At 46.9% G+C, this 27,577-nt stretch overlaps 1 protein-coding gene across 7 annotated transcripts in view; it reads left to right on the top strand.

The window, feature by feature from the left end:
• The window catches only part of PATZ1 (POZ/BTB and AT hook containing zinc finger 1), a 32,240-nt gene extending 9,587 nt beyond the window's left edge, over positions 1-22,653 (top strand). Inside the window, exons 2-6 of one of the 7 annotated variants that reach the window (XM_079956650.1) lie at positions 549-612; positions 7,163-7,231; positions 11,027-11,198; positions 16,583-16,720; positions 20,887-22,653. In XM_079956650.1, the coding sequence (XP_079812776.1) occupies positions 549-612; positions 7,163-7,231; positions 11,027-11,198; positions 16,583-16,720; positions 20,887-21,308 (865 nt within the window). In that variant the 3' untranslated portion in view covers positions 21,309-22,653. Of the gene's footprint in view, positions 1-548; positions 613-7,159; positions 7,232-11,026; positions 11,199-16,582; positions 16,721-20,886 lie in introns of all 7 variants that reach the window. The other 6 variants (XM_079956651.1, XM_079956649.1, XM_079956652.1 and 3 more) reach the window with 6 other exon arrangements.
• Positions 22,654-27,577: the final 4,924 nt, after the last annotated feature.

Genomic DNA, 27,577 nt, shown 5'->3' with positions numbered 1-27,577 from the left:
ATTTGGGCGCCCTACTGAGTTCGGTGTGAGATTCACTTTCCAGTAACTCTACTTTGTTTGCAACCTTCTTGATGTCTAACTTGAATCCCATTGGTTTCTGTGGAGCAATTAAATCAGTGGTTCCCAAACTGTCCGCCATGTGGAATGCCCTCCCAACTGATGTCAAACAGACAAACAACTATCTGGCTTTTAGAAGACATCTGAAGGCAGCCCTGTATAGGAAAAAATTTAATGTTTGATATTACATTGTGTTTCTATATTTTGTTCGTGCGATGGAAGTGTAAATGACTACCAGACTTTGAAAAGCTGGTATCACTGGAACAAATTCAACAATTTTGTTGAATCAAACTAAATAGTTTTAACTGGATTTGGAACAAATGTGCAGTTAATTCTTAATGTTCTGAATTTGATTGTGTTATTATCTTCTTTATTGGGTTGTGTGAAAATGTTTGGGAACCACCAATCTAGAAAACCTCTGTTGTGTTTGGTTACAATAGATGCTGCAGACCTAACTCCAGCTTATCTCTCTTTCTGTCCCCTTTCTCAAGGCCTGACCATCTGAACGGGCACATCAAACAAGTGCACACGTCAGAGAGACCTCACAAATGTCAGGTAGGAACTACTGGATGGAGGAGGGTCTGTGATGATGGGGAGGAAGCCTCTGAAGAAGGTGGTGGAGATGCAAGCCTTCTTCTGTACATCTGGAATTTACCGTGCTCCTTGTAAACTTGTTCTAGAGACACTCCGCTCCTTCCCCCCTTCTCCCCACCCTCTTCCCAATGTCATCTGCTTCTCTTCCCCTCCCTCGTATGATTTCTCCTCTCCCTGCCCCTCCACTCTCATCCCTCCCTTTGTAGTGTTTGTCTCTGCTCAGCTCGCCCTAGGCGATCAACCTTTTCTCTCTGCAATCAGCCTTTTCTCTCTTCGTCCTGCCTGCCCGTCAACAGGTGGGCTCTCAAGGTCCCTCCTTGATTTTAGGGAAATTCCAGTTAGCTGCTGAACGCATTTTTTGTGGGTTCCTCCCCCCCACCTTTGAACATCGCACTGAGCAAAATTGGAAGCTCCCCCACCCTTTTCTTTTTTTTTTCCTAGCAAGGGGACACACAGAGCATTGCTCAAATTCAACTGTGACACGGCTTTGGGGAAGGTGGGGTGGGGCTGTTTTTTCTTCATTCCTTTCCCAGTTAACGTAGCTGTTTCTGTTTGGATTTGAAGAACAGTAAACACCCCTGGACTTGCTGCAGGGAGGAGGCAAGCTCCTTGCGGGGAGGGGGCGACTCCAAAACCCAGCTAAGGCTTAAGACATGATGGGCGTTCAAGCTGGTTATCGTTTCTGCTAGCTGCTCTACCTGTGACCTGATTGGATTTCTCCAATGGCCTCTGCCACCCTTCTCCTTTCTGAGTGGTAAAAAGATGATCACATACGAGACAGGCATATTGGCCTACTTGCTTGTTTCGTGAAAGTTATACACTGCTCGAACGTCAAAAGAGAAAAGCCAACCTCAAAGCAGTTTACAAAACAATAAAACTATCGGTTAAAAGAACTCTATAGAACATCCAAAAGCTAAAATCAGCGATTAAGCTCAAAACTTACGTCAGTGTTCTGTTTCTGGATGGCGCTTGCCTAAACAAAAATGTTTTTAGCAGGCTCAGGAAAGAGCACAGCAAAGTCACCTGCCTGGTGTCAATAGGCAGGGAGTTCCGGAGTGTAAGCACACAAAAAATGATTTCTCACAGATGCAGAATGTCTTATGTGGCACCTGTAATGGTGCCAGTTTCACTGATAGAAACAGGTGGATGTATATGAGACAAGGCAGTCTTGCAGGTAAACCTGTCCCAAGTTGTTGAGGGCTTTAAATACTAACAATAATGCCTTGAATTTGGCCCAGTAGCAAATTGTACAGCAGATGCAGATCTCTGAGCACAAGTGGTATATGCTGACATGGCCTCACTCCTGTCAACAATTGCGCTGCAGCATTCGGCACTAACTGCAGCTTCCAGATCAAGCGCAAGGGAAGCCCAGCATAGAGCACATCGCAGTACAGTGGTACCTTTGGTTACATACGCTTCAGGTTACAGACTCCGCTAACCCAGAAATAATACCTCAGGTTAAGAACTTTGCTTCAGGATGAGAACAAAAATCGCGCTGCAGCGGTGCAGCAGCGGGAGGCCCCATTAGCTAAGGTGCTGCTTCAGGTTAAGAACAGTTTCAGGTTAAGAACGGACCTCCGGAACGAATTAAGTACGTAACCAGAGGTACCACTTTAATCCAGTGTTGAAGTAGTCAACGCATGAACTACTGTGGCAAAATATTGATATCACTGCTTTTACTCTTTTCTCCTGGGGGCGTTGGGCGTGATCTTTAATGCCGTGGCATGTTTTGCTGTGAGTTCCTTATATAAACTTAATATATTTTAAATCGCTATCTGTGAGGATTCTGCTGAAGCAGATGTCACGGGGGGGGGTATGCAGATGCGAGGGTTGAGCACAGCCATTTTGTCAGAGTATGATCTGCTCTTTGTAAAGCTGGGGCTTGTTTAAGAAAAGAAATCAGTAGCAGCAGCTACAATGCAAACTTTGGGAAAACGAGGGGGAAAGAGAAGGCACCCAGTGCTCCTTGCAGAGGGTTCTGTAGTGTGGCTCAGTACAGTCAGTAGTAAGGTGAAGAAAGCTTATGGATTCCTGCAGAATAAGTGGGGCAGGAGAGCCAAAAATAATGCCAATATATTTCACATCTGGCAACCATTGCGCCCCTTTGGTTTCAGATGGTACATGGGTAGACAAGCCTAAAATGCCCGGGGAACAAATTTTCACTGCCCTCTAGTGGCCACGGCGAATTATTTACCGGAAGTAATTTACAGTGGTACCTCAGGTTACATACGCTTCAGGTTACAGACTCCGCTAACTCAGAAATAGTACCTCGAGTTAAGAACTTTGCTTCAGGATGAGAACAGAAATCGTGCTCTGCCAGCGCCGCAGCAGCGGGAGGCCCCATTAGCTAAAATGGTCCTTCAGGTTAAGAACAGTTTCAGGTTAAGAACGGACCTCCGGAACGAATTAAGTACTTAACCCGAGGTACCACTGTATTTAGTGTTAACTCTCTATAAATTTATAAGGAACTCACAGCAAAACATGCCACAGGCTTTTTAGACTTGTCTACCCATGTACTAGGGGACGCAGGTGGCGCTGTGGGTTAAAGCCTCAGCGCCTAGGACTTGCCGATCGAAAGGTCGGCGGTTCGAATCCCTGCGGCGGGGTGCGCTCCCGCTGCTCGGTCCCAGCGCCTGCCAACCTAGCAGTTTGAAAGCACCTCCGGGTGCAAGTAGATAAATAGGGACCACTTACCAGCGGGAAGGTAAACGGCGTTTCCGTGTGCGGCTCTGGCTCGCCAGAGCAGCGATGTCACGCTGGCCACGTGACCCGGCAGTGTCTCAGGACAGCGCTGGCCCCTGGCCTCTTAAGTGAGATGGGCGCACAACCCCAGAGTCTGTCAAGACTGGCCCGTACGGGCAGGGGTACCTTTACCTTTACCTTTTTACCCATGTACTATCTGAAACCAAAGGGGTGCATTGGTTGCCAGGTGTGATTCCCCCCCGCCCAGCTCTCCTACCCAGGGTGGATTTGATTTAAATCAATTCAATTCAAATCACGATTTAAATCACTAGTTGGTAAGACTTGATCTAAATCACTAGTCAGTAAGACTTAATTTAAATCTCTTTTTTTTTTTTTTACAGAAAGACTCATTCTTGCTGGTATAATCTTAATATTTACAACCAGAGGAAGGTTTCATTTTTGGAATAATAAATTTTCAGAGTAGTTTTTAGTTATATCAAAAATTACTGATTTGGTTATACTAGTAGCAATACATAGAAAGATAATTATGAAATTATTGTGAGGTTTAATAAGTTAACTGTTTATATTTGGACAACTTTTCTGCTGTACTTTATTGGGGGAATCATTTCCTTAATAACAATTTAAACTAAAGCAATAACATTATAGCATATGTATCCAAAGTCTGGGCACCTGATTTCACCTGGCGCCTCCCTGACCCCTATCCACTCGCTAGCTCTACAATTTGCACCCTACAGTATGGGGAATAAACTGGGTCAACATTGTAATCCCTTTCCCCCCACTGTGTTTATTAAGTCGCCCGCCCCCCAAATGGTCTTTGTAATCTTAAATATATGTTGCACAACACCCCCTCCCCCCCAAAAAACCCCTGCAGAAGTTGTGAAGATCTTAGCACCTCAAACAAGATCTTGAAGACAATTGAGCAATTTAACCCCAATTAGATTAAGGGGCTTAAAATAAACTGTGGCACCCACCACCACCTAACCTGGCATCTTCCAGATGTTTTGGAGCCCAAAACATTTGGAGAGCGCCCAGTTTGGGAAGACGATCCATAGCTATGTGTTGGTTGGCATGAGAAAAATATAACTTTTTTCAGTTCAGCTGGGAATAAATAATACTTACCAAGGCATCCTGAAGATCCCATTAAGGGTGTTTATGGGAATTATTTTTCTAAATACATCTTTTTATATTTGGGTGCATCAGTCTGTATTTATATGACCTGCAAATTTCAATATCACAATTAGTGGTTCTCCTTAGGCTTCAGTCCTGAAGCTGCTCAAGAGCAGATGAATTATTACGGGGTGTCGCAAATGGCCAGTAAATTCAAGTTTGCATACTAAAGGTTTGACAAATAAGTTGTCTGCTGCTGTGCCTTTTAACAGGGGTTTAACATGCAGACATTATAAAGTGGCTGTGTTCATCTCCATGCTGTGAAAACCTTGCCCTGCTGATTTCTTCAGATGAAGCTGCTAACGGTTAAAGGCAGAAGATCTCTGCAGTGGGTGTGTTTTTTCTGGACAGTTGGCAACTATTTGGGTGCCAGCTGACCTTAAACGGCACAGCCCTTATTCTCTTTTAAGATTGCCTTCCATTTCTGAACCCATCGGATTTCTCAAAAGCATGCAATTCTGCCAGTGCCATTGCAAAACAGAAATTCTTCTCTTCTCACCATATTTTTTAGTTGTTTTTTTAAAAGTTGTATTTTATATATTTATTTATATTTTCCCATCTCCTAACTAGGAGTTAAGTATCTCAATGCAAAAGAATTCATGTGGCTGTTGGTTTTTCCTACCCAGCACCTTTATTTTGCTCCGTTCAAGTTATGGTCTGAGATAAATTTATTTCACATGGATTTATTTCTTTTAAAATACTTAAAATATATTTTCACTGTATTTGGCTACCCAGATAGAGCTTTATTAAATGCACACTGTCTTTTGCCCAGGTGTCTTGAAAAAACAAAGTACAGACAGCTGGGTTTAGCGCTCAAGGCAGTGCATGTCCCTTTTGTGCAAATATATAAATCCCCAACAGTTATAATTACAGAGAAATATAACTATGGCAAAGAGAACTTTCTCTACAGTTGTGCTTGCCTTTTTAAGGGGAAAGTGGTAAATGGAATTAGTGTCACTTGTTATACAAGCACCCATCACCCAGGGCAAGAGTCGTATCTTGCCCCACCGCTGCAGGACAACCAAACAGTCAAGTCACCTGACATTATTATAATACGCCAGAAGATTGACAGGTGGGTTGTCCTGCCCACCTCTCAAATTTGGTTGCGCAGAGGTTCCCAAGCCCTTGGGAACTGCAGCTGAGGGGGCTTTGCTGCTTCAGTAACACAACGAAATTACTATTCAGTTTGTACTGTATAAAATTATGTCCCCACCACCACCAGTTTAGCCGTGGTTTCAGTGGAAATCTCTTGAATCAGTGTGGCTTCTGCCAGCAAAGGAACAACCATGAGCTCACTTTAAGCTCCCAATTCTTCCTTTGTAGCCACGCCAGGATTTGCTCCACAGCTGACATCATATATGATAATTGGGTGTGGTTTTGGAGAAACAGCCTTTTGAGCCCACTGGAGAGGCCTGGTAGGCCAGAGCTAAGCCACAGGCTGGAGTTTCCCGACCCCAGGACAGGGGTGCCATGTTTGGGAAGGCTGCCATAAAAAGGTTCGTTAAGTGAGTCATCATTTAACGATCATCGCCTTGGAGCCCACTTAGTTTCTCGTCAACACTGGCTCTACAATCCATCCATTTCCAGCAGCAAGGTCAAATATATTTTCCTTATCTAATTTTAACTTGGAGCTGATTCAGGGTCTGGAAGGGCAGTCTTTGCGCAGGGAACACCCACCAGGAACTTGATCTCACCGCTATTCGTGTTTACACCAGGTGGGACCAGTTCACCTGGTCACCTTAAGAGCGAGGATGGGCAGAAAGGAAAAGTGCCTCAGATGAGTTTTTTCATGGGAAGAGGGGAGGGGGAAATCCAAGGGGTTAATGAATGTCATCTTCCACTCCATCCCCATCAGTTCCTGGATCTTTTAAAACTCAGCCGCAGAAGGAAAACCTGGAATGCTACTGATTCTGGTGCAGCCAGAATTGCAGTTGCTTTGCCTTCACCGCCATGTGTGCGAACCCAGACCAACCAGGATAATGAAGAATGAAGATCAATTGTGTGTAACATGGGGGGGGGGGCGGCTCTCCCATGCATGCTGTGGCCACCCCCCAATGCAACTGTTCTTGGCAGGATTCAGCCTTGTGGCCAGAGTCGGCTCATGCAGAAGTGTGATTTGCATGAACTGGCTCCTCCATGTGGGCGCTCTCCACAATTTGTGCAGTCCATACTGGTGCCTTCTGGATGTTTTGGTCTATGACTCCCATTGTTCCCAACCAGCACGGCCATATTGACTGTTCCAGCATGGCAGGGGCGGTTGGGAGTTGTAGCCCAAAATGTCCGTGTTGGGCTGGAGCTGATGGAACTGGTAATCCAGAACTTCTAGAGGGTCATCAAAGGCAGGTATAGAAGTTCGCAGTATTGATTGGAGCGTGGAAGAAGAAATTAACTTGCTTTCATTTTTAATTGTGGGGCCATCTCCTGGGGTAATTCCCTTTTTACCTGCCACATTTAAATTAGCATCTGGCAGTCTTCAGCATTAGGAGACAAAACCTGATTCTCAGGCAAGCTAGACTTGTATTCCCTGAAAAGTAAAAAGTTAAAAATAAGCATTCAGAAAACTCGTGCTTTTCCCAAATGATTTCATTGCAGAATGAGTTTCTTCCTTATCTAATCTCTCTTACTTCCTGCCTATTAGCAGGAAATTGCCAGCCTCCATGGAATAAGCTCAGAGACATCTACATCCCTAGAGCAGTTGAAACTTCAAGAGGTATTTCTTAAACACTGTTTATTTTTTTAAAAACTTCTCTATTTTTAGTATATTTATCTGCCTTTGCAATGCTTGACAGGAAAGCACTGGAGTTTTCCTTTATTATTATTATTATTAACAGCGCTCTCTGATAATCTTAAATTGTATATTTAAAGACATTAACCTCTTAAAATTTGAAATGTTTAGTTTCCTTCAAAGCTGATTGTATTGTCTCTTGTTTTCTTTCTCTTTTTAGTTCTGATTTTAGGCTTTCTGGACTCTTTCTGTATTTCTCTCGTTCTCTTTGAAAGAATTATTTTTGCCAGTCTGCTCAATAACTAACTGTGATCAAGAATGAGCTCCATAATGCCTGGCTTGAAAAGAAATAAGCAAATTAAACGCAGCAACAAATCACTTGATTTTTTGTTTTTGTTTCCAGTGAGCTGCGTGGCATACTGGTGACAAAGTAGACTCAACCTCTTGGGACTTTGTGCTGCATAAGCTCTGCCATGGAGCTTATCATAGCTGTCAACTTTTCCCTTTTCTTGCGAGGAATCCTATTCGGAATAAGGGAATTTCCCGTAAAAAAAGGAAAACATTGACAGCTATGGAGCTTATGCAAGAGAACTTCCCAGCGGGTTGTTCTGAAGTTCACTCCTTTGGCGTCCTTTCCATGAGTAAGGCTTGCTGTGTTTCTTTGTTTTCCTCTTTATAGCTCTGAATGTGCCTGTTACTTAGTCATTTTGAAATTAAACCTGAACACTTCTCCTAACAGCCCAAAGATTTATATATTTTAGTCTGCATCATAGGAACTGCTATCGGTTTCCCACAGGTAATCACTTCACTGGTTGTGTTGGGGAACTACAACTTTCCTCTCATCCATTGGTTATGCAAAATGCACTTTTAAAACGACAGTGGGTATCGCTTGTGTCGGAACCCTTTCTAAAGTCTCTGTGCCCAGTTTATTTTTTGCTAAATGAAAGCTGCCCCTGTTTTGCTCAGCGCAATGTCCAAGTGGTTATATTTTGAACTTTATATATCTGTTTCTGACTTAACAGCTTTTTGTAATGTCAGAGTCATTTCTTAGTGGAATCTATTCATGGGACAAATCACAAATAATTTTGTGTTTTTTATTGTTGTGCTCTGGTCTGGATCCTGCAGGAGGAGGCAGAAATTTCCTCTTAGTGCCTTGCCTATTCACCAAGGGACCTGACCTAAAGTCTCTTCAAACTAAGAGAAAACAGTGATCTATCTTCATTTCTTTCCTTTTTAAAAAAAACAGAACTTGCTTCAGGCTATTTATGCAATGACGTCTCTCCGTTAACGCCATTCTGCATCATTTAAGGGCCAGCTTCAGTAACTGTGCAACACTGATAGGGAAGGGCCATAGCTCAGTGGTAAAGTTTTCACCATGCAAGCAGAAGGTCCCAGCTTCAGTTCCCCAGTGGCCATCTCCACATAGGGCTGGAAATATTCTTTGCCCGAATCCATGGTGAGCTGATACCAATCAGCATGAACAATATCAAGCTGGATGGACCAATAGAGTCTGACTCCATATGCAGCAGCAACTTAACACTCCTGATCATCTTCAGAACTCTAGAATTCTAAGGAGAGCAGGGAATCCCTGGCAGATGTTCCTGTTGTGGAACTTCTTAGCCCTTTCTCCCTCTGCCCAGAAGAGATGTGTTTGGGCATTACAAAGGCAGCCCTAGTCTAGGATCCAACATGGGCTTTGTGTGCCGTCACACGGGCACCGGAGGGAGCAGGATGTTTAATAGGGAGGGGTTGACCTCTATGCTGAGCAGGGGTTTTCACTTGTAGGGATTCAAATTGTGCCCCATAACCTTTTCTGCTTCTAAAACTCCTCCGGTGAGAGTCAGGCTTGCATGTGTTCAGAACTGATACGTATTGTATATGGAAGAATTCTGAAGCTTGCCTAAATTACGCAAATGAAGTCATTTCCGATTGATATTGCATAGTCTGGTCTATCATTTTAGCGGATTTCCCCCCTTTTTTATTCTGCTGCTGCTTTATACTATAGGGAAACACTGGAGGCCTTCCCTCCACCCTGCACATATACTTGCCTTAGAGCCATGAGGGCTAGTAACATGGCTCTTTTATTTATTTTTGTGGAAAGTGAGATTAGCAGGAAGCTTAACTCTGCGCACACAATGGCCTCTCCTGCGGTGGCTTTCCTGCACTCCCTCTGAATCGTAGCCCTGGTGGCTTCTCTAGAATGACCTCTCGCCTCCCCTGCTCTTAGTTTTCTCCGCTACTTGTGGCTGTCATATTCCCTCTTTATTCCTTCTGCCTTCCCACCCCTACCTTGCCTTGTGTGTGATTTCCCCTATGCCCAGGAGTTTTGCTTATCTCCATCTGGCCCGGGGGCACTTTCTGCTTGGCCTCTCTCTCCTCCAACACCTTCCCTTCCCTTCCCTGCCTGCTCCCATCTTCATTCCTCTTTCCTTGCCACAGCCTCATTACTGCTGTTTGAGGAGCTCTCCTCCTGTCCTTCCCATCTTCTCCCTCTTACTTAGATCATGATCATCCTGGTAGAACCATCCAGCACTTCATTGTGGGGAGCGTATAGTGTTTGGGAAGAGTTAGTGAAAGAGCGCTAACTTAGGGAGACCAAAATGAGCCCTGGCTTCTTAGAACAGCCTTTGCCAATGCAATGCCCTCCAAATGGTTTAGACTACAACTCCCATCAGCCCCCAGCCTGTGCAGCCATATTTGACTACAGCTCCCATCAGCCCACAGCCAGTGCAGCCATATTTGACTACAGCTCCCATCAGCCCACAGCCAGTGCAGCCATATTTGACTACAGCTCCCATCAGCCCACAGCCAACATCCTTGTATGATGCCGCAGCTGATGTGAGTTGTAGTCCAAAGCATCTTGAGAAGGCAGTCTTAGAAAGTCATAAGCAATGCATTGCATTGATCCTCTTCAAAGTGCTGCAATCTAATGGAGTCCCCAGGGCAACTTTGGATGCTGTGTCTTTGTAACATTGGTGATTTAAACTGCTCCCTCTGAATAATGGATGTGCTCAGACGCCCATTCTAATCATGGGCACTGAGTTTAAAATTTAGTTATTGCACGCTTATTTACAGGCCAATTTTCTATTTTAAATGTTCCAAGTGGCTTACAGAAGATTAAAAAGAACAGCGAGCAGCACGGAAGGCCATGAATAATTAAGATATCTAAAGAAATCCTAATGGCAGGGGAGATCAATAAAACTAACTTAAATTAAATTTAAGCACTCTGGGCTGTCACCCCTCTGGTCAGGAGCTCTGGAGTTGCTCCAGCCAATCCGTGGAGCTCATCTGCCCGATTCTGCTTCTCTCTTCATTCTGTAGAGGGGAGCCCTCAGTAGGATGTGGAAAAGCGCTTCCGGATACCACAACACTCTGTGTTGACCTGAAGTCCTGTATTTGCAAGAAGCTGGTGGGTTAGAGCAGCCTCGGCCAAGCCAGGGCCCTCCAGATGTTTTGGACTACCACACCCATCAGCTCCAGCTGAGACTGATTGGACTTGTAGTCCAAAACAACTCCCCACCAAGCTGGGGATGTGCCTGAAAACAGAATTTGCTTGCTTGCTTCTTGAGCTGGGGTGCACTTGGCAAAGCAGGGCTTGACTCCTCAAACGTTTCTGCCATCGTAAATGAAGGTGCTGGAAGCCTGCTTGTTGATTTCGGTGCCCTTCTTGAAATCAATAGCCTCACGCCACCGTAGTGTTAACCTTAGTAGCGGTGTGTCTATGCTGCCTGCCTATGCATGTGTTTGTGTGTTTAATGTGGGTTTTGCTGCTCTCCACAGACCTGCAACGCCTCTTTTGCCACCCGGGACCGGCTGCGCTCGCACCTGGCGTGCCACGAAGACAAAGTCCCGTGCCAGGTCTGCGGGAAGTACCTGCGGGCGGCGTACATGGCCGACCACCTGAAGAAACACAGCGAAGGACCAAGCAACTTCTGTACCATCTGCAACAGAGGTAATGAGCGCAACTTCTTGCAAAGCGGGCAAAACGAGAATCCACAGGGCAAGAGGAGGGGAACTCGGGCAAAAGGCTTTACCAAGAAGAGAAGGAACAGCAGGTTTTTTGCAGCTGGCATCAGCAAAGGGTGAACCGCTTGGCTCTTGAGTCCCACTAACAGTGGTTCTCAACCTGTGGGTCCCCAGATGTTGTTGGACTACAACTCCCATCATTCCTAGCCAGCGTGACCAGTGGTCAGGGATGATGGGAGTTGTAGTCCAACAACACCTGGGGACCCACAGGTTGAGAACCACTGCGTGACTAATACATCCGTAGCTGGCTGGCCACATGAGCACAAGTGGGACTATCACAGGTTTCTTGCCTCAACTCTCACACCCACTCAGCCATATCCCCTTGGCTAGCCTGGAGGGCCAGGTGGTGTAATGGTTGGAGTAGGGCCTGAGAGCCTAGGGTTCACATCCCCCCTTATCCATGTGACGATCACTTGGGGGCCAGTCACTGCCTCTCAGCCTAGCGGACCTCACAAGGCTATTGTGGGGATTAAATGAGGAAAGGGAGAGCCATGTACACCATCTTTTAGCGCCTTGGAGTAAAAAGGTGGGATGTCAAAGCAGTAAATGAATAACACGTCTCTGCCCACCATCAAATTCTGAGGGATCAAATCATGAGGGGTGTAGAAATTTCTTGGAGCAGCCCAGACTAACAACTAGTCCCCCACACCCCTGATTCCTTTCACTGAGTAAAAACAACAACTTGGAAGTACCTGTAGAGGTCAGAGCCAATTCACCTCAGTAGTTGAATGGTGTTTTTCCATCTTCAGATTAGGAGATTTCCAGACAGAGAGCAGGATGGTCCAGGTTATCAGAAATGTGGGGTCCGAAAAGCGAATGAAGTCTCTTGGGATAGGGAGGCAAGAAGGGACAAATTCCCGCCCAGTGCTAAATACCCACAAGACCACAAAAGCAAACCAGCAGGTTCTCATCAGAACTTGGCTGGGGCACCTAAGCCCCTTCCCAGGTCCCATTTACCAGCATTTTAAAATGGGTAGGTGCCCCTTCACACCCTCACACTTGTGTGTGTGCTTTGTAAGGGTTGCTCACACATTATTCTGTATCTGGGTACAGATAGCCTGTATTTGGGTTCAGCTGCTCTGGAGACAAAGTCTACAGGTGTTCATTTTAAAAGGCACCACCCATTTTCTCAGGTGTGGGGCTGTTCCTGCAGCCTCTCTACATGGCCTTAGGATCACAGAATTGTAGAGTTGGAAGCAACCTCCTGCCTTGATTGTGGGTGGCTTGTTCCCATCAGATATGAGCAGCATCATCCCCAGGGGCTGCTCTGGAAGTCTATAAGAAAGGGGTGGGGGGGAAATAACAGTGCAGTTTTGAAAGGTTCACTCCGCTATCTGGATTTGGAATGGTGCCCAGTTGTATCTGAACAGACAGAATCCAGCTGCTTCACCTAAGGAGCCATCATGCAAAATTTAGTTAAAATTCTTGCAGTTGGTTAAAATCAGTGGTTAAAATCAGCTGAGTTTTAGTCTGCCTTCTTGATTTTAAAATGCTACCAATTACTGGAGGCAGCATATAGCCATTGTGGCAAGTCGCCACTGATAGCCTTTTCCTCCACGAATTTTGAATCCCATCTATAGCCATCACATAGAAATGGAAGTGCGTCTCCACAGATAAAAGCATAAAACCATACAGTAAAACCATATAAAAAAAGTTTAAAACATACATAAATTAATGATTGTGGAAGGGTGTGTTCTTAATGGTTTGCATAGGCCTGGCAGAATAGAAAAGTTCTCGGCAAGTAGGCACAGAAAGCACCTGCTGAACCTCTAGTGGCAGGGTGTTCCACAGGACTGGGCCGATGACTGTTGGCAACGATGATGCTGTTGTCAAATGAGCCTCACAAACTCGGGGAACAACCGACGAGGCTCCTGCAGGTGATCTCAGAGACTGAGCTGGGATTTAAGGACTCAGGCAATCCCTAAGTCGTTCAGGGCTTTGTAAATTAATATACCAGGACCTTAAACCTGGCTTGGTAGAAGATGGGCTGCCGGTGCTGCTGTTTAAACAGTGGTGTCACGTGTTCTCGACCAGAAGCTCCTGACAGCATTCTGACCACCCCATTCTGCAACAGCTGGATCTTGAGAACCAGGCCCAAGGGCAGCCCCACATAGATCATATTACAGTGGTGCCTCGCAAGACGAAATTAATCCGTTCCGTTAGGCTCTTCGTATAGCGGTTTCTTCGTCTTGCGAAGCAAGCCCATTGACAGCTTAGCGGATTAGCGCTATTAGCAGTTTAGCGGCTTTTAGCGATCAGCTGTTAAGCGGCTTATCAGCGGAACAGCTGATAAGCGGCTTAGCGGCTTAGGAAAAGGGGGGAAAAGGGAAAAAACCCCGCAGGAACTCGCAAGACATTTCGTCTTGCGAAGCAAGCCCATAGGGAAATTCATTTTGCGAAGCGCCTCCAAAACGGAAAACCCTTTCGTCTAGCGGGTTTTCCGTCTTGCGAGGCGTTCGTTTTGCGGGGCACCACTGTATAGCAATCCCGCCTTATGGCTTCAGTCCATGAAACTTCTGGGGAGAGTGTCCAGGAATGTGCAGAGTACCACCCACCAAGTCTGCTGATGACACCCCTGATTTGGGGAGAGGGGTTCAGCCTGTAGTGTATGGGGTGGCTCACATGGTCTTCAATATGTTTGTAAGCTTTGTTGGATACTTGTGGTTTTGGGCGGTTAATGGGGAAGGTAAGGCCTAAATATATTTTTGACAAGTGAGTAAGTAAAAGAAGCAAATAAAGACCCTTTAAAAAAGTGCAAAATGGCAGGATAATGCCCCAGGAGCCAGAATTAGATTGTGTAGCCCCATCAGTTACAGTTTTTGGGAGGCTGGCCAACACAACGTAAACCCGTCAGAGCAACAGACCACTGCAATTATGGCAACTGCAGAGCCAGGTGATTGTTGCTGCCGTGGCTGCAGAAACAAAGACAAATGGATTACAACTCCATTATTTTCAGATGTTGGGGGAATCACATTTTGCTATTTCTCTCTAGAAAAATAGAGGTGCTCCTTTGCTAGTACTCTGGCTATAAAGGAATCAATAATACATTGGGGTTTTATGTTTTTTCAGAAGCAGCAGCCAGATTCTGCCAGGCTAGTCCGGGGGTAGGGGAAACCTCAGACCTGGGAGGGGGGCATATGTGGCCCTCCAGGCCTCTCCATCTGGCCCTTGGGACTTTTCCCAGGCCATAGCCCTCACTGGCCTTGCTGCGCACCCTCTTCAGGTGGTTTTTGTCTTGCTGGGATGAACTGCTTGAACTGCAGTCATAGCTCTATGCTTGTCTGGATGGAGGGTGGAGTGGGGTATGCATGTGCCAAGTGCATGTAGAGACCAGCTACCCGGATAGAGACAGCATGGTGTAGTGGTTAAAGTGTCAGGCTAGGACCTGTGAGACCAGGGTTCAAACCCACACTTGGCCATGATGTTCACTCCATGTGACATTGGGCCAGTCTCAGTCTCGCCTACCTCACAGGGTTGTTGTAAGGAGGGGGGGAACCATTTTACGCCACCTTGAGCTCTTTGGGGAGGGGTATAAGTGTAACAAATAAACAATACTGCACAAAGGTAGCACTTACATTTGTTGCTCCTCCCTGCCCACCACTGAGATGGTCCATCCTGAAGGGAATATGAACCTTGGGCTCGGGAAAGTCCCCAACGTCTGCAGCAGATCAGCTTGTCGCTTCACATGATTGTATAAAGTTGTAATCATGCAATACTGTCACCATGTTGTGGCCTGGGAGGTAGAGAGGAATAGCCCAGTTTTCTCAGAAGCATCATTGTTTACAGCCTGGTGACTCCTTTCTGTGTTGGTTGGGTGTGCTCCTCTAGAATGCTGGGCTTGCTTACTTGCTACTCCTCAGAGCAGCCAGTCCCCAACCTGGTGCCATCCAGATGTTTTGGACTACAACTCCCACCAGTCCCTGCCCCAGTGCAGCCGTGCATTCTCATCTGCAGCAAGTTGAGGAACTGCTGCCCAAGCCCCTGTCTCTCCTGGGCAAGGAGATTTCATTCCTCCTTCCTGTTTCCTTCCACCCCGTCCAAATCCACCAGAATAGTCAGCCTGCTCTCAGCCCAGGTGAATCGAGAAACAACCATCCAGGCTGCCGAAGTGGCCTTCATACATTTATTTAAGATCTCCTGGCCTCCTTTTGCCCTGCCCTCTTCTGCAAGCCATATTTGGTAGATTGCGGATTTGTTTTAGGAACTGGGCCAGCTGAATCCTACGGGGAGCTCACTTAGCATGTGATTTGCTGCAGGAGAGAAAAATATTCAAGCCTGTGTCTCTGCCAACCTGGTGCCCTCCAGATATTTATAAACTACAGCTCCCTTCAGCACCCAGCCAGCACGGCCATATTCAATTTTTATCCATTCGCAAAAAATTCCATACTGCCTGCATTAGGAAGAAGAAGCAAAACATCATGTAGGTGTAAGATCAGCAATAAACTAAAGATGCCTTCATAAAGCAACATTGAAATACATTCCAGTGATGCAGGAGCCGACAGGTGTTATTGCCTGATACCTGGGATAACTCAACGTCAGTAGAGCATGCAACTTTTGCTCTCAGGTTCATGGGTTTGAGCCCCATGTTGGGCAAAAGATCCCTGCGTTGCAGGGGGTTGGACTAGATGACCCTCATGGCCCCTTCCAACTCTACAATTCTATGATTCTGGAGAGCATCAGGCTGCCATAATGGCTGGGTCTTGACATGGATCCTGGAGGCTTCTTCGTTCTTGCTGCATTTGCACCACCTACTTAAAGCACATGGCTTTCCTCCCAAGAATCCTGGGAACTATAGTTTGCCCTGCATAGAGAGACAATTCTCAAGACCCTTAAACTACAGTTCCCAGGATTCTTGGTGGGGCGGATGACCCATGTGCTTTTAACTGTGTGTTGTGTATGCAGCCTCCTTCTCTGTGACCTCACCTATTCTGTGCATAGAGTCTCCGAGTTGCTTCTCTTTTTAAGTCACTTTGAGGCATCTTTTCATATGGAATGACAAAGAAATGCAGTATGGTGATAATAATAATAATTAATAGCCTTCTCTCCCCACCCCGGTAATTTCTGGGTCTTCATTTGCGAGAGCTCCAGAGGCCCGCTGCCTGCCATGTTGTGGCCTCCTCCTGTCGCACGGCGGTGGCTGGCTTTGATCTTGGTTCTTCGGGCACCCATTCTCTCGCAGAGGAGCCGAGAGGTGGAGGAGGAGGAGGAGGAAGAGAATCTGGCAGCGGCTAAGCGGAGCGAGGGGGAAAGGCAGAGAGGCATCTGTGTCTGTCCTGGCGGCAGGATCTCATCTCCTTTTATCTTGTTTAGGTTTCTCCTCTGCCTCCTACTTAAAGGTCCATGTTAAAACCCACCACGGTGTTCCCCTTCCCCAGGTCTCCAGACACCCGGAGCCCATCCCGAATGGGGGAGCAGCGTTCCACAGCGTCAGGACCTATGGCATCAAAGGCAAGCGACTCCCTGCTCTACACTTTCCGTCTCTTGACGTAGGACCTTGTTGGGTGCTGGGGAACGGGTGGATAAGGGAGCGCTGGGGGGGGGGCAAGGTGCCGGTCAGGAGATCCGCCGTGTTCTGTTTGGGAGATGGGCACAGCTTAGTTTTCCCTTGGCTGCCCCACTTCAGGCTGCAAGCGGAGGCTTGCATGTCTGAACACTCTCAAGAGCAACAGCAGTAACTCTCCCATCACTGCATGGAGAAAGCTAAGCACATAAGCAGGCTCTCCCACCAGCAGCAAACAGCCAAGTGGTCTTGGGACACCCGCTAACAGAGCAATCACTTAATCCTTATGCCATCACAGACCTGTTAAACAAGATGGAGCAAGATGCCAAGAGTTGTCCCCAGCAAGCAGGATTAAAGATACCCTGCCTCCGAACTTGGAGGTTCTGTGGCCTAGTAACCACTGATAGCTTTCTCTTCCTCCATGGATCTGACTAATCCCCTTTAGAAGCCATCTAAACCTCTGGGCATCCCTATATGATCCCATGGTGGTGAGTTCCATAAGATCATCCGCCATCCTGCTGGCCTCCAGACTTTTTAGGACTAAAACTCCCATCAGCCTGAACCAGCTCAGCTGGGTTTTCTGGGAGCTATAATCCAGAATATCTGGAGAGCAAATTAGGAAAGGCTGCACAGTGCGATGGTGCAGGGAGTTTTGTCAAGAGGAGTTGCCCTAACCTCGACTGTTTCCCCTGTCCAACTGTTCCCTTCTTCACCCCACCCATGCAGTGAGGCTTTGAAGTCCAGAGTTACAAACCTCCACCTGCCTGAAGTAGGAAAAAGTCACAGCTTGGGTTTGCTGGATCTGGCGACCCTAGCAGAAATTTCTGGAGTTACTGAGAAAGAGCTCTGTTTTGATAACTGGGAGAAAGGCCCCTTAGATGGTAGGAGGAATTTAACGACCCCCCCTCCTCTTTCACTCAAGGCTTAAAAACTGTATAGTTTTTGGATACATTCTCCGCTTGCTCCTTTATATATCTCCATCCCTTTGAGGCTTACGCAGGGACCTTTGCGTTCAGGAGGTGCAATGGTCACGTAGCCTCGTTCCCTCCCTGCTTAAGATGGTCTTCCTCTGAGAATCATAGAACTGTAGGGTTGGAAGGGTCCAGCCACCTGCAATGCATGAATCACGGTTTAAGAATCCCTGACAGATGGCCACCCAACCTCTGCTTAAAACCTCTGGTGAAGGGGCTTTATTGTGGAGCAAGGCTCAAGACTGCGGCAAGCCTCAGGCCTGTTTCTCACAAACATGGCCAGCATGTGGCTAAGCAAGATGGGAGCCATCTCTGCATAGTAAACATCATCCCTGTGCAAGAATACTGGCACGTCAGGGAGGTGGTTAAACTGGAACTCATGACTACTTCTTACCACCGTTGAGCTAGTTTCCGGGTGCAGGGGACGGCTCTGTGTGGACAGGTGCTCAGCCGCATGTTCCTGGCCAGCAATCTGAAGTGCTCTAGAGCAGTGTTTCCCAACCTTGTGCCTCCAGCTGTTTTTGAACTACAACTCCCATCATCCCTGACTAGCAAGACCAGTGGCAAGGGATGATGGGAATTGTAGTCCAAAAACAGCTGGAGGGCCAAAGTTGGGAAACACTGCTCTAGAGAGCCAAGCGCCAGTTTTTGGCTTGACTCAGGGAAGATGGAGAAGATAAGATTGGTGGATGGAATGACTGTCCAGAAACTTAAACCCAATGGGCCATCATTTAGACTCCTGGCTTAGGAAGAGGCTGTAGCGTGGCATTGACTTCGACTCACTCGTTCCCCCATCCCTCTTTCTCTCTCCCGTTCTCTCTGTTCACATTTACACTGTACATTTAAAGCATTACGCTACCACTTTAAACAGTCATGGCTTTCCCCAAAGAAGCCTGAGAATTGTAGTTTTTTAAAGGGCTCTGAGGAGACTCACTCTTCCCCCTCACAGAGCTACAATTCCCAGAGTTCCCCAAGAGGAGGGGATTGGTTGTTAAACCACTTTCAGAATTGCAGCCCTGGGGTTCTCACAACTCTCAGCTCCTTGAACAAACTACACTCCCCAGGATTTTTTGGGGGAAGCCATGCCTCTTTAAGTGTTTTCATAGCACTGAAAATGTCTGGTGTGAATTTGGCCTCTCTCTCACATATACAAAGGTGGCCTGGCTAGGAGGTCCAGTTAGGGTGGTCTACGTATGTGGCAGTTTCTGCATTTCAAAAAGAGCAATGCTGGGGTAGCTGCATAGATCTGACCTGGAGGGGGACCACAGTCCACCAGGACCTTCCCCGGATGTGCTCCAGCGGAACAAATCCCCCTCTTGTTTCAATGGGCCTTGCCCAGAATAACATCACAGCAGATTGTGATGCCATGTGGGTCAGTGCATGAGGATATTTTGGGGGGATTTTCCACTGAAGGAACCAGAATGCCTCTCAACAGCTTTGCCAACTCCCCCCCCCCATAAACAATCTGTTCTGGTTTAGCTAAAAGTGAATGGGTCAATTAGTATTTTTTAATATATAAGGGATAGCTCACAAGCTGCATCTTGGTTAGTGGGTGGAAGTTGGGCTTTCATGCGTACTGTCCCAGGAAAGAGCCAAGACCTTAAGGAAGCGTCTTTAGGCAGGGGTTGCTAGGACAACACAGGAAGCTGCCATATACCGAGTCAGACCATTGGTCCATCTAGCTCAGTAATGTCTACACTGACTGGCAGCAGCTGTCTGGGATTTCAGGCAGGAAGTCTCTCCCAACCCTACCTGGGGGCTTAAACCTGATATCTTCTGTTTTGCAAGGCAGACAGGGACAGCCCTTAAGCGAGTCAGAGATTCTCCTTCCTAAGAAGCTTTTAGCCACTTTCATCTCTCCTGTGCTGATGGCAGCAGTCTGGTTTTGGTTTTGCGTTGGAAAGAGTAGCGAAACAATGCCTTCGTTGCACTTTCCGAGACACCCCTGTGGAAGACGCTTGCAAGGCTCTGTGTGGTTCTTGGGTTTCTTGAGAGATCCTGAGATGGGCCTTCCCAAAAGTGCTTTCACTCAGCCTTCGCTAGCCTGGTGCTGTCCAGCTGTTTTGGACTTCAGCTTCCATCGGCTGCTGGGCTGGCTGGGGGCTGATGGGAATTGTATTCCAAAGCAGCTGGAGGGGGCACCAGACAGGCGAAGACTGCTTTTGCGTTAGGTGGGGAACAGGATCAGGCTCATTCTATATCCAGAGGAAAGACAAGGAAAGACTGGGATGTGTCTTGCTGGATTGAGTGGAGCCAGGAGGACTGAAATTTGGTTGGATCCCTCCCCCCACCCACCTGCCATGACTCTTCATTTAAGTCAGGCAATGTTGCTTGGTATTAGGGGAGAGTCTTTCTGTACTTGACTCACCCCCCAACCCAGATATTGAGGCAGGATGATGGCAGGCGCTAAACCTCATTCCGGTTCCCCAAGTAGCTTTGCAGTCTCATGAAGTGCTAGACCCATTGCGTTGGAAGGGACCCAAAGAGTAATCTAGTCCATTCCCCTGCAATGAGGCCAGGTTGGAGCTTCACCATTGCGTAAGGCTCAAAGAGGTGAGCCTACCTGGCCCAGCGCCCCAAACCCATCCCAGCCAAGGCTTCCCCTTTCCTTGGAAACTGCTTTGTAGGGAAGGGAAGAAAGACATGAGCTGACTTTTTGACTAACATAAATGAATGAGGACAAGCAGGCTTTAGGGAACTTGAAGGGCTCTGCCGGCCTGGCAACCCTCCCAACATTTTGCACTACTTCACCCCAGACTCACATGGCTGTTCTGGTTGGGAGTTGTAGTCCAAAACTATGTAGGGCACCAGGTTGGGGAAGGCTGAACTAGTCATTTTAGTGTAAGGTTACCAGACGTCCCCGTTTCCCGGGGACAGACCCCAGATATACAAATCAGTCCCCTGACAAAATCCATCTAGTAGGAAGTTGAAAAGTGTCCCCGGGTTCATTGAAAAAAATCTGGTAACCGTATTTTAGTGGGTTTATGTCCACACAGCTGGACGGGGAAACGGGCAGGTTGTGAAGAGGTTCAGACGGATACTTTGGGATAGACAGGGAGGGGGCTGTGGCTTGACCTTTAGCATGGCAAATCCACCGCAGGGGTCTAAAGAACGTGCCTTTTTTCTTTTTTCTGTCTCCCTAGAAGGCCAGAAATGCTCACCTTTGGATCAGATTGAGAGCTCGGATTCCTACGGAGACCTCTCGGACGCCAGCGACCTCAAGACCCCCGAGAAACAGAACGCCAACGGCTCCTTCTCCTCCTGCGACATGGTGGTCGCCAAGAATAAATTGGAGTCGGAGGGGGATAAGAAGTACCCTTGCCCCGAATGTGGCAGCTTTTTCAGATCCAAGTCCTATCTTAACAAACACATACAGAAAGTCCATGTCCGCTCCCTGGGGGCCCCCTTAGGGGACTTGGGCCCTGCCCTGGGCTCCCCCTTTTCCCCACAACAGAACATGTCTCTCCTGGAATCGTTCGGGTTTCAGATTGTCCAGTCCGCCTTTGCCTCCTCCTTGGTGGATCCAGAGGTCGACCCACAGCAAATGGGGCCGGATGGAAAATGAGGCCGGCTCCCACCTTGACATAGCGGCTGTCTGCTTTGGGTGTCTTAAGATGGCTGTGGGCAATGTGTGGGAGCTGACAAAAAAATCCAGTTTTGTAGTGGGGAGATTTTTCTGTTTGAATTCCTTTTAGGTCCTCCCTTCCCTTCTCCCCGAAATCTTCCCTGGGGGGCAGAGAGTGTGTGCGTGTGGTGGGGGCCAGCTGCAGGGTTATCACCTGCACGGCAACGAATGGAGGGGCAGCCTTTGGGGGCTGCACCCCATGGCAGGGCAAAACGGCGCCAAGCACCCAGAAGGTCTGTGGGCGACCCCAGCTTGGAACCCCGCGGATGAAAACTAAACACCCCAAATGCTGGTTGGGGGAATGTTAAGAAACCCTAGTTGATCTGGCAGAGAATTAGATGTGTGTCTCTCCTATCCTTTTATTTTGGTCCTTCATCCTTCTCTGCCTCATGACCCTTTCCTAAGATTCGCATTGTTAGCATCGTCGTCTGCTCATAAAAGCACATACCTGTGAGGTATCTAGTAGGTAGAGGTACCATTGTTCTTTAGGAAGAAAGGAAGAAAAAGAAGAAGAAGAAACCACCAGAAAACGCAACTTACGAAAGCTTTTATTTTCTTTTTTGAAGAAGTCGAGGATGCTGTGCCAGAGGCAAGGGAGTTGAGGGAGGGTGCCCGCTGTCTGGCCCCACCAGATTCAAATCAGTCCTTGGGTGCAACCAAGCAGCAAAGTTCTCCTGAAAGTGGTGGGTGGGTGTGGGGGAGGTCAGGCAGGTGAGGCCACCCAGGAGCAAATCTCCCGCTCATTCCATTGGGGCTCCTTCAGGAGAATTTTAACTCAGTTTTGTGCTGCTTTTTTTCCTAACTCGCTCTCGATATTCTCTCTCTCTCTCTCTCTTTCTCTTATTATGATTCTGATTATTACATTTATGATTTTAGGACCTGTTGTAGTGATTTGCTACTGAGAAGCCCTTCCGAGGGAATTATACAGAGAGCTCTTAAAGCAGCTGTCATGTTAGGGTTAGTATTAATTTTTTTTTAGATGTATCATAATTAATAATAAACTTGGCTAGTTGATTGTTTTTAAGTCTATGGGATAATATAGTTATGCAAAACGGAAGAAAAGGGGAGGGGGAAGGTTTTAAAAAAAAAAAAGTAAAGGCCAGAGCCACACACTTGGTTGGCTGATGCATAAAGACCCCAAAAGATGAAATTGATCGGCAAAAACGATTAATTTTTCTGTACTACCAACCTGTTTAGTGCAAATGAATTATAGAGTTCAGAGTGATTAAAAAAAAGAAAAAAAAATTGATTGGACTGCATTAAAGAAGTTAGAATGGTTACTTTATGCCCCTTCTTTTTGTCTGGTTTATTTTATTTTAATGTGGGCAACGTTTTGGTGAGGCTTATGGAACTTTTCACTTTGAACCTGCTGTTAATTTCACAAGAGGAAAGGAAACCCTCACGTCAAGGAAAACAGCACTGCTTTTCGGAGGCACTTAAGCTGCGTCCAAGTCAGGTGTTGGGTTCAGAAGTTGGTTGAGCAGATGTAATATTGAGGGGTGGTGGGGAGGTGCATGATCCTGCTTGAGTCAAGCAGTTCGAATCTCCAGGGAGCTGACTGGTCTGAGGGGCAGTGGGTTAGGTAATTTATATGCCCTTAACTTCCCCACTGAAATCAATGGGGACATAGAACTGTTCTAGTTTTGCTACATCACATTCCCAATAATCCTAATGGGTGAGTACTGTATAGCAAAAACACAGTCACCACCAAGCCCTAATGATATACTTGTCTCCTTGAGATGCAAATAATAGGTTCTGCTGCTGCTGTTGTTCTTAACTGGATGATATGAAGGTGTTCTCTGTTTCACAAATAATAGAGCTTTGGCGCGGATAAAAGGTCACCGAAATGGTGGAGCGTATAGCTGCCGTTTTTGTTAGAATCTGCACATTCAGGTTGCAGCACTTGCTGGTAAAATGGTCCCCCCCCCCAAAGTGGGGATCCTTGCTAGGGCAAGATGCCAGGCATTTCTGTAAAAACATGCAGGTGATGGAAAGTAAGACGCGCTTGCTGGATCATGCCAGACACGCACCTCGTCCATTATCCTCTTCTCACAGTGGCTACATAGATGCCCCAATAGGAAGCCTTCAACCAGGACCCAAGCAGAGTGCAAGAGCCCTCTCGCCTCCTGTGGTTTCCAGCAACTGTTATTCAGCATCATTAAGAACAAAAGCGGAGGCTGATGGATCAGACCAATGGTTCATCTAGTCTTACATCCTGGTCGCACAGTGGCCAACCAGATGCCTGAATGGGGAGCCTGCAAGCAGGACCCTAGAATAGAATAGAATAGAATAGAATAGAATAGAATAGAATAGAATAGAATAGAATAGAATTTATTATTTATACCCCACCCATCTGGCTAGGTTTCCCCAGCCACTCTGGGCGGCTTCCAACAAAGTATTAAAATACAGTGGTCTTTTAAACATTAAAAGCTTTCCTAAAGAGGGCTGCCTTCAGATGTCTTCTAAAAGTCTAGTAGTAGTTGTTCTTCTCTTTGACATCTGATGGGAGGGCGTTCCACAGGGCGGGTGCCACTACTGAGAAGGCCCTCTGCCTGTTTCCCTGTAACCTCACTTCTCGCAGTGAGGGAACCGCCAGAAGGCCCTTGGAGCTGGACCTCAGTGTCCAGGCTGAATGATGGGGGTGGAGATGTTTCTTCAGGTATACTGGACCGAGGCCATTTAGGGCTTTAAAGGTCAGCACCAACACTTTGAATTGTGCTCGGAAACATACTGGGAGCCAACGTAGTACAGTACCCAAGCATAAAAGCACTTTCCCCTCCTTCCCACAACTGTTACTCAGAAGCATTTCTGCCTCCAACCCATGGAGACAGACCAGAGCCATCACAGCTAGTAGCCATTTATAACCCACCCTTCCACGAATACGTCTAATCCTCTTAAAGCCATCTAGTTTGAACGGAGGGATTTATGTGTCTGTCTTGTGGGTACGATGCCACAGTACTGCCTTAACACAGGTGTGTGAACAAGTCCACAAAGGTTCTAGATTCAGGTAGGTAGCCATGTTGATCTGACGCAGTCGATAAATATAAAAAAGAATTAAATGTATCTGAAGAAGTGTGCATGCACACGAAAGCTCGGGTTACAGACACTTCAGGTTACATATGCTTCAGCTTACAGACTCCGTTAATCCAGAAACAGTACCTCGGGTTAAGAACTTTGCTTCAGGATGAGAACAGAAATTGCGCGGCAGCGGGAGGCCCCATTATCTAAAGTGGTGCTTCAGGTTAAGAACGGACCTCCAGAACAAATTAAGTTCTTAATCCGAGGTACCACTGTACCATGAACAAACTTTGTTGGTCTCTAAGGTGCTACTGGACAAATCCACAAAGGGTTAGCAGCGAGCCCAGATCATCTGGGATACAGGATAAAACTCCAGTTCTCCCAAGTTCTAGTCAGATACCTTATCAACCAGAAACGGTGCTTCCAAGACGGCAGTCGAACCCAGCAGTTTTGAAAACATGCCGACACATATTAGTATAGTATAGCTTTTCCCAACCTGGTGCGCTTCAGATGTAGGCTACGGCTGCCATAAACCTCTGCATCATGGTGCCACACCAGCTGGGGCTTGTGGTACTCCAAAACATCTGGAAGGCTGGGGAGGTAGTGGTTGAAAGTTGCACACAGGAGCCCCACCGGTCTGCATCTCCTGGACAAACTGCAAAACTCCCCTGCACTCACACCAGCAGTCTTGAGCTATATTGTCTGGTATCAACAGAGACCTGGACAGGCCCCTCGCTATGTGCATCGTAATGGCTACAGTCGGGGAGAAGGGATCCCAGATCGGTTCACTGCTTCCGTCTCTGGGAATAGTGGCTATTTAACCATCACTAACATCCAGCCTGAAGATGAGGCTGACTATTACTGTGGGCTTGGTTTGGCAGCACTGCTGGGTTCCACAGTGATCAAATCTGATGGGGAACTGAAACAAAAACTTCTTTCAGTGCAGGGAGCTGAGAACTGCTACAGAGCATTCTATCTGATCTATGCCTTGAGCTCTTTGAACAAGAGAGCCAGGTGCAAGATATTGTACAGAAACTGGGGGTTGACTTTTTGCTGCTCAACTCCCCAAGGGACTATGAGTCCCCTAAGTCCATGATCAATCAGAGGAGAATGGATGGAGGCAGGATCCAGTGATAGCAAGGCAGATATATTTTTTTCTGTGAGCAGTGGAGTGTGTTTGATGCATTTCAGGTGTTTCAGCCCTTAGCCTTCATCCAGTTGCTTTCCAGAGAGTAAATTCCACTACTTCACTCATTTGCCAAAGATGCTTCTGAGCTGCGTCACTGGCAGAAAGAGCCCGGAAGATATTATGTCCAAGGAAACTTAACATTGTAAGCATGGGTGGCGAACCGCAGGCTGGGGGTGGTTACATAGTAGACTTAAATGGCCTCCCTATCCATCTGCCAGAATTTTCCAGTGCTAGATTTATGAATAGGCTAAGTAGGCAGAAGCCTAGGGCTTCTAAATCTAGGGTTGCGAAGAGCAAGGCGCATGGTGCACAGGCCAGTCCCTCCGATTCCGATAAAGACGAACAGAGGAATCAGCTGTGATAAACAGAACGTTTTGAGATCAAAAGCCGAAGTTGAAAACCGGAATAAGTCACCTAAGACAGTGTGCGTGGGAGAGGTCAACTACGAATGATACCAGATTCAGGTGGAAAGCCATGTTGATCTGTCATAGTCATAATAAATAACAAGATGAAAAAATCTTTTTTAATAATTCCAGTGGCACCTTAAAGATCAACTCAATATAATTTTTCAAGGTATGAGCTTTTGTGTGTAATGCACACTTCATCAGATACTTCAGCCTTATAACTGTTGAAGACTTGTGATGGCCAGTTGGTTCCACGGAAGGGCAAGGGATTCTTAAAGGGATAGATGACCAAAATTAGCTTCTAATTGCATTCTATACAAGATCTTAAAGTAGCTGCTTTATTGCAGAAGAATTTTAGAAATACACTTGAAAGGGAAGTTGCTGAATTACAACTCATTACCAAACTAAACTAAGGGACCAAACTAAGGGACCAAACTAAGGGACCAAACTAAGGGACGCAGGTGGCGCTGTGGGTTAAAGCCTCAGCGCCTAGGGCTTGCCGATCGAAAGGTCGGCGGTTCGAATCCCTGCGGCGGGGTGCGCTCCCGCTGCTCGGTCCCAGCGCCTGCCAACCTAGCAGTTCGAAAGCACCTCCGGGTGCAAGTAGATAAATAGGGACCGCTTACCAGCGGGAAGGTAAACGGCGTTTCCGTGTGCGGCTCTGGCTCGCCAGAGCAGCGATGTCACGCTGGCCACGTGACCCGGAAGTGTCTCCGGACAGCGCTGGCCCCTGGCCTCTTAAGTGAGATGGGCGCACAACCCCAGAGTCTGTCAAGACTGGCCCCTACGGGCAGGGGTACCTTTACCTTTACCTTTACCAAACTAAAAACTATGGAGAGACCTGGTCTGAATGGAGATACTGGATTCATGTCCCATTATATATACTAAAGCTAAATTACTGGAATTGTTAAAAAATATCTTTTCCTATTTCATCTTGTTACTTGTTCCGAATGACATCTGCACACAAACAAGCAACTTCCTTGGGCAGACAACGTCTGCTCCCAGGTTGCTAACTAATGCTTTTTAAGTCTCCTGCTGCAATTTTTATTTATGAGAGAATTTCTAACCTGCCTTTCTTCCAAGGATTCCAGGGGAGCTTACATTATAATATAACACAAGAATAAAACCGATCCAACACTGCTTATACAAAACAGATAAAAGCAGAGCACGCTCCATGAACCACCTGGACTTTCATCTGCAGCAGCAGCAACAAAATTCCCTTCACCTTCCTGCCCACCCAAAAATCCCAGGCAAACAGGTTCATTTGCACAGGATAGCAATGCAGATGCTGTTGGAATCCAACTCCCATCGGCACAGCCTGACTCCCTCCCTCGGCAATCTTCGCGGAGCTCTGGCCCAATGGTGGCCAGTGGCTTGAATTTAATTAATTTTATAATGAATTATTTTAGAGTGTTGTTTGTGCTGTACTTTTGTACTGTTTTATTGTTGTTAGCCGCCCTGAGCCCGGCTTCGGCTGGGGAGGGCGGGATATAAATAAAAAATATTATTATTATTATTATTATTATTATTATTATTAGCCAACGGTCAGAGATGATGGGAGTTGGGCCAACAAAATCTGGAAGGCACCAAGTTGGGGA

This window comes from Podarcis cretensis (genome assembly GCF_951804945.1).
Source record: "Podarcis cretensis genome assembly, chromosome: 16".
NCBI classification, from domain to species: Eukaryota; Metazoa; Chordata; class Lepidosauria; order Squamata; family Lacertidae; genus Podarcis; species Podarcis cretensis.
The sequence above is the reverse complement of the archived record's forward strand: the minus strand, read 5'-3'. Positions and strand labels throughout refer to the sequence as shown.